This window comes from Euphorbia lathyris, chromosome 5 (assembly GCF_963576675.1).
Source record: "Euphorbia lathyris chromosome 5, ddEupLath1.1, whole genome shotgun sequence".
NCBI classification, from domain to species: domain Eukaryota; kingdom Viridiplantae; phylum Streptophyta; class Magnoliopsida; order Malpighiales; family Euphorbiaceae; genus Euphorbia; species Euphorbia lathyris.
The window spans coordinates 77781839-77788871 of record NC_088914.1 but is presented as its reverse complement, the minus strand read 5'-3'; the positions used below and the strand labels follow the sequence as shown (position 1 = coordinate 77788871).

Here is a 7033-nt window from a genome sequence, read left to right as displayed (position 1 = left end):
AAGGATTCCACGCTCACCGCACCAATTGATGACAAGTAGAGAAATTCCGATCAACTTCTGTCCCTGTGGGGGCGTCATTGGGTTCGACGGGGGGAAGCTCCGATGCCAAAGTCAGTAAGGAAGAATAAGAGAGCAAACTGAATTGACAAAGGGTGTGAGAATGTGAGTACCTTGATAGCCTAAGGATGTAGGCTATATATAGCTAGGAAGTTGTAACCTTCGGCAACTAGAAAGTCTCCATTAATGTTCCATTAATGGCGGTTACAAGTTATCTTTAAACTGGCGGTTTAGCTAATTGATGGCTCATTAATGGCCTTTATGGCCGAGTCGGCTTTAGCTGTTACAGTGACAAATCAAGTGAATGAGGAGATTCGCCTTATAGGTTCGCCAGCGGATCTCTTTGAGCGGGATCATGGAGATCCGTCTGCCGGATCTCCTTTGGGGATTAATATGCGGCGTTCTCTAGGTGAATATCCCTTTTGGTCCTTAGGATAATATCTCCATGTTATCACACTCCAATTAGCGGTTTCAGTGATCAAACCTCTAAAGTTGGTCAAAACCGCTATTTTTATCCCAAAACGCTATTTACCAAACAGGGCCATAGTTTAATGTTAAATGTGCATAACCAGTCCTGGCAATTTATGAGCCTTGGCGAAATAAAAGTTAAATGCCTTTTTAAAAAAATTGTATAAATATAAAAAAGTTTAAAATAGGATAAGTATAAAAATAAAGTTATGGTTTTTGTTAATATAATACATGTGGTTGAAATGATTAAAAATTTGTACACTTTCCCCTTTATTCTCTCTTCGACTTCCTACCTACTTTTCTATTTTTTTTTTTTTAAAAAAAAAAACTTCCAACCTACTTTTTCCATTTTTCATCTCTCTTTTCTGTCAGACATTTTTCTTATTTCTTCTTCTCCATTGTGCCACTGGAAGCTCCTCCCAAAACTTCTTCAGGTTAAGGAAAAATGTTGATAGAACTAGAAAAACTATAGAAATTAATTTATTGAACCATAAATAAATACAATATCAGACAGATGAAATGAGAAAGCACTCTTCAATAAAGGCTTAATATGTGATCAGACCTCCAGGACGTTTTTGGCTAAAAGAAAAGTAGCACAAACTTGATCATTATTCTATTACATAAGTCTCACATTTTAACTAATGAAAGGTCAATCATGTTATTGAGAAGATAAAATGAATGAAATCCCCATTCCATTTTGCCATTTTGTAGATTGTTTTGTTTGACAGAAACATGATCACCTCTGTTTTGTTTTCAAACATGGAACACCTTGGTCCCATCTATCTTTAAATAGATACAATATTAATATTCCAGATCAACATGTTATCCCTATTCTTCTACCATAAAAAAAGATCAATTGCTTAATAGTACAATCAACCCTTCAATGAGTACTTTTTCCCTGAGAAAGGTTGGAACTTTGCTTCTTCTTTCTTTGGGGTTTCTTCCTGTTTTACCTCCTTCTCCTTCTCCTTCCCAGCTGCTTCCTGCACAATCACAAGTAACCAACATTTGGATTATCAAAAGCTTTTTCCACTTCTACATCTATACTCGAAATCATGGTCGATTAAGAAAAATTACCTTCCGTGTTTCCTTTGAACCAAACACAAGCTTCCCTTGAGACTGGCGTGCTGTACTTTGAGAACTAGAACCTGCAGAAGTCTGTCCCCTACCATCATTCGCAATAACAGCATGTTGCTTTCCAGCCAACCCTGGTGCAGAAACTGATGCAGGTTGTGGCTTCAAGGGTTTCCCATCCAAACGTCTTGCTGCTCCTGTAAAAGGATTGAATTTTGGCTCTGTGGTATCAGGCACGTCTTCATCTGTAATAAGCAACAACAACGCACTTCAGATCATAAAATGAAAACATTCAAGATATATTCATTTTTTTGTTTCTTTCTTTCTACTCGCCATTGGATCAATTTCTTCACATCAACCGTCCAATGGTGATACCACACCAAGTGGTGATGGTTACGTTTGTTAAAAATGAACCTTTAACAAACCTTGAGACATTCATCGCAGAGAAAAAAACTCACCTTGAGACGTTGCTTTGCCCTGTGGAATACGTGGAGCAGGTCTTTCAGGTTCCTTGTAATCGAGGGGAGGTGCGAAGTCCACTTCACAGTCTGTCTCAATGATGGTTATTGCATTTGAAGGCTTACTTTCAATAATATCTATGTAATACTTTTTGTTGTTATAAGCAACCATTATGCTATCTCCAGTGGTTAAGCACGAATAATTTCTTAAAGTTGTCTCTAAGCTGCATAGAGAAATTTAGCAGAGTAAGAAATAATAGAACATCTTCGTTGAATGCACAAAAAGCGGAAGACATCATAGTACTCTATCACACAAGATATATTATTAGTCCAGGAAGGAAAGTTAGTTGCACTAAAATAAGTTTGAAAAAACACACACAAATAGAAAAACCCTGCTATAGGGGAAGGTGCCTGTGCTGCTGGAGGTTGTCAAAGTAGCATTATCTCTTCGCCTCTACTCCCAAGCTCACATAATGAAACTAGAAGAACTTCAACATAAGTTCACATTCCCCATATGGTAACTACTTCTCTTTTTTTATAAGGAAAAGTTAAGATTGCAATTGGTCTTCCATTTCAACATTTATATGTATATATTGATATTTATCAATTATCACCATAGTCTAATCAATTCATAATCCCAAGTCCAACAAATGGGTGTCAGTCTCAAGACCCCTTAACCTATTATATTGTGAACAGCACGCAAAATGCCCATTCTTCCCCTCACCCTAAACCCCAAATATGTTCTAGATTCTAGCTTCAAAGAAATTGAACATGCCTAATCTTTTGGTGTCACACAACCTGCAGGCTTAGTCAAAATGAAACTTTTAGAGGACTTCACACCAAATCATTATTATAAGATTGAAGGCAATTGAGATTGGCCAGCACATTTGACCAATGTTTTATGAGAGAAACAAAATGGAACTGGTCTTTTGTCATTTCGATAGCCCCAGAAAGGATGGATGGCTAATAATTCAAACAACAAAATTCAGTGTTCATGGATGCATTAGCTCTACTTTAACAATATGGATAAACAAGCAGTTAGGTTTATGGCAAAACTTTTTCTTTTAACTCTATAGCACTTACACCTCATAATAAATTAATAATAGGTATTTTTCATTTCAACATTAAAGCATACCATATCAGCTCTCTATATAAGTTTGTTGAACTCTAGAGCAATAAACCAAGAAAGAAGTTTGGTTAGCTCATTTATAGAAATATGGAAACTTACATAGCTTTTGGGTTGGATATATCCAAAAAGTCCTTTGTGTGAGGTTGTAATTTAACATATGTTCCCTTAGGTAGAGTCGCACTTTTCAACCGCACTATATCTCCTTCTTGTAAGAGAAGGTTTTCCATCATCTGAAAAGAGTATAATACTTCAGTTAAAGACTATGTTTTTGCCCATAAAGTTGACATACAGCGGAATCATAATAAATGCCACTATCATAGATATATTAAGAATATAGGTTTGCTCTATATCTCTTTTTATTGCTTACCCAGTATGGCATATAAATCATGCCTTCTTCTGCAATAAACTCCAAAACCCCACAATGTGAGACCCGCTCAGCAGCATCATTCCGCAGCTCAAACAACATTGGATAATCAATATGCAAAGATGCTGCATGATTTGGTCCAATATCATAGATCCAGAATATTAAGTTAAGCCATGATTATATAGAGATCCAAAATAATCTACATAATGCAAACACTAGACATGCTAAAGTATGATCATGAAGCAAGCAACTAACCGAGGCGATCAAGTGCTGAAGGTGGCATTATTACTGTGAAAAAGAAAAAGAAAAAAGAAGTTTCACGTATAAGAACAGAAAAAGATGATAACAAATCAACAAAATGCAAATTTTAATACTTACTTTTATCACCATTTTCAATTTGAGGCTACAGGGAGGTCAAGAAGAAAAAGGAAAAAAATTAGCATCACGAGGAAAATATAAATAAATGCATCATCAAAGACAATAAAGCTTCTGTGATTCTTATTGTAAATTCTAAAAATAAACCAATTGGAATACACCCTATATTTTATTGTGAAGAAAAATAAAAAAAATATATGTATATGTTCCAGTAGCATGTATGCTGCATTTCAGAAACAACAACAATGAGATATGCATACAATTTAGTTCCCCATTGTCAAGATATAGGAACGCTAAAGATGCCTATAGCCAGCATATAGTAGAAACCTCTGATCAGTTCAATCCAGTTCTATTAACAACCAATAAAGCATCTCATGTAACTGAACAACAGCGTATTAAAAGAGAGAAAAAAAAAATACCTTTTCAATGAACGAGGCAGGGTAACACCGGTATGTTTGCTCAAATGACGTCCCATGATATCCATATCCATCAAAATACTGCATGGCCAAAACCAACACAACAATTAGTCTCAAGGACAATACAACTGAACATGATTACAATGATGATAATAGATATATCACCACTAAAATGTCATTACTAATAAAACATTCAAAAATATTATTGGAACTATCAATGATGCTCGAACTTCAAGTTGCCCTATGACATTTCTTATGCAGAATACATCTGTTACTACTTCACACATATCTATCTTCAAGTGCGTTTCTCTATATTCAAAATCCATGCCAACTAACACAAATCAAAGACAATTTGAACAAATTCACAATTAATATTTTAAAAACAAGATATCATAAAAAAGAATCCACAAGTCACCAAACATTTTACAGCATATACGAATACTAAAGTCAGCCAAAGATCATAGTGTAAAAAATACCATTTTGTAGCTGCTGTAATTAGCCACAAACTAGGTAATCAACCTTCAAGAGAACCCTGTTCAAAAGAAGAATACACAAGTTCAAAATTACCCATTAGAGTAAAGAATAAAATTATCAATAGAGAAAAGGCAGACAAGTATAGAACACTTTGATAGTCACTTTATCCATAGCACAAACAACTAACAATAAAGCATTAACTCTCATTTAATCAGTCCAAAAAAGACAATACAAAATGTAAATTCTATTATAAATTGTTAGTAAATTCTATCATAGTGTCAAATTAATGAATTTATATTGTTTAACTAAAAAAATTATACATTGAACCAAGACAAAAGTTTAATACTTAAATTCTTGGAAAACTAGAATGACTTACATAATTTCATTTTAAATATTCCAACCAAATCATTTGTTCATTTATACCACAGTTGTTAAAGGTGCGCCTCGGGCGCCTAACTCAAGGCACAGAGGTTAGCGCCTCAGTAGGTCTCAGGCGGGCGATGTCAGCAAGGCGCGCCTAGGCTCTGTTTTAAGGGGGTTTGAGGGTTTGTTACGGGGTTTTTTCAACTTTGAATCATAGCCATAGGAAATCTTTGGGATTAAGGGCTCAGATTAAATTAGAAAAAGAAATAAAAAAAAAAGGAAATAAAAGAGAAGCAGCTGCGACCCTGAAGGAAAAAACGCAAAAGTAGCAGCTACTTCTTCTCCTTAAGCTCGTGACACTATATGGACGATGCCAATGAATGGTCGATGGGTAGATTGGATGGAGAGAGGTCAGATGAGGATGAGCTAGTGTTCCCAAATGAAAATTTAACATGGCTAATGTTAGTACGTTTGTTGGAGCTGAAGAAAGTGTTTATCATACTAGAGGAGTAGGAAAAAATGTTAGTTTAGGAGAAGAAAGTGTTTATCATACTATTTGTGTCAGTTTAGGAATGTTAGTTGTTGTTATTTTTGTTCGTGCGCCTTGTGTCGCTCTGTGCACTGCGCAGGCTCCAGGACCCCTTTCAGCCTTAGTGCGCCTTGCGCCTTTCAAAACAATGATTTATACAACCTAGAAATAACGTAAATTCTCCAGTACATACTAACTAACCCCTTCCAAAATTACCGATTCTCCGATCATTAAAAACAATAATAATTTAACATATGAAAATAACAGAGTCTTAAGAATATTCAATTAATAAAGTCTCAGGCATTTAATAAATATTAATAACAGTAGTCTGAAAAACTTATGGAAAATTGACAGTTATGAATGCATAGTAGAAAACAACAAATCGAAAATAGTGGCTGACAATCCAAAATCAACTACCAATATACACCTAGAGATCCAAAAATAGTGCCTGAAAGAAAACCCGAAAGAAAATACAAGACAAAAGAAAATCAATTCGAGAAAACATTAAACAGATGATATTCACCTGTGTTTTTTAGAGAAAACCTCTTCTCCAATATACAGAGATAAAAGAAAGCAAAAATCGACTGATGGTTGATAGGTAGCAGTGATCGATCGAGATGCAAGAGAGGATTGTCCGGACTGATGCTCGAGACAGTGAGGAGATGCAAGATCGAATTATGACGAGGACTGGTGAGGAGATGCAAGATCGATTGATGGTGAGGACTAGGAGATGCAAGATGGATTGCTGATTATCGGCGAGATGGTTGGGGTGGGCGGCTGCTCCAAGTCAGAGAGATGGGTATATTGATGAGTTGTCTCGGATATTTTAGATCTAGGGATGGGAAAGGTATAAAATTAATATATAATACATATTCGATTTTTCCATAATTCAATCCGAAACTGAAATCCAAAAACAGAAAAAAAAAAAAAAAAAAAAATCGCTTCGATAGACCGAATTTTTTCAGGTCAATTTTTTAATTTTTGGCTTGTTGATCGATTTTCTTTTTTCTCTCAACACTCACAATTTTGATTTTTGTTAAATTTTTTATAAAATTTGTCTATAGTGTTCCAAAACAAAACAAAAATATTTAATTAAAATAAATAAATTCATGCTAAATAAATTCTAGGGAAAATTATAAAACTAGGTCAAATGGAAAGTCCATTTACATATTTAACTCATTTATTTAACCTACTACATATTTAGACTATTTTGTGTGATTTTTCCATAATACCCATTAATCAGGATACGTGGAATAGTGAACTGGCTCTCTCCGAGTAAGGTTCTCGCGTTCTGCGATGATCGTCCCTGTGTGGGGAGCGGTCCCT

The 7033-nt window shown here is 35.1% G+C and overlaps 1 protein-coding gene across 2 annotated transcripts; it reads right to left on the bottom strand.

Annotated features, from left to right (window-relative positions):
- Window positions 1-1200: 1200 nt before the first annotated feature.
- Window positions 1201-6546, bottom strand: LOC136229392 (uncharacterized). Of its 2 annotated transcripts, XM_066018150.1 has the most exons (10): window positions 6231-6546; window positions 4818-4873; window positions 4345-4422; window positions 3929-3953; window positions 3806-3838; window positions 3554-3675; window positions 3286-3416; window positions 2058-2281; window positions 1603-1844; window positions 1201-1508 (listed from the first exon to the last, which is right to left on the bottom strand). In XM_066018150.1, the coding sequence occupies exons 2-10, from the start codon at window positions 4818-4820 to the stop codon at window positions 1398-1400; spliced, it is 969 nt and encodes a 322-aa protein (XP_065874222.1). In that variant the 5' UTR covers window positions 4821-4873; window positions 6231-6546; the 3' UTR covers window positions 1201-1397. The 2 variants fall into 2 exon arrangements, with proteins under 2 accessions (XP_065874222.1, XP_065874221.1); XM_066018149.1 differs by lacking the exons at window positions 4818-4873; window positions 6231-6546 and having other exon boundaries at window positions 4345-4428.
- Window positions 6547-7033: the final 487 nt, after the last annotated feature.

What these genes read in the sequence shown, in the direction of transcription:
- LOC136229392 (XM_066018149.1), bottom strand. Translation starts at nt 4,428, where the DNA reads ATGCAGTATTTTGATGGATATGGATATCATGGGACGTCATTTGAGCAA. An exon ending in TTCAGCACTTGATCGCCTCG is followed by an intron (nt 3,676 to 3,805) that starts GTTAGTTGCTTG and finishes CAAATCATGCAG; the next exon opens with CATCTTTGCATATTGATTAT. An exon ending in ATATCCAACCCAAAAGCTAT is followed by an intron (nt 2,282 to 3,285) that starts GTAAGTTTCCAT and finishes TTCTCTATGCAG; the next exon opens with CTTAGAGACAACTTTAAGAA.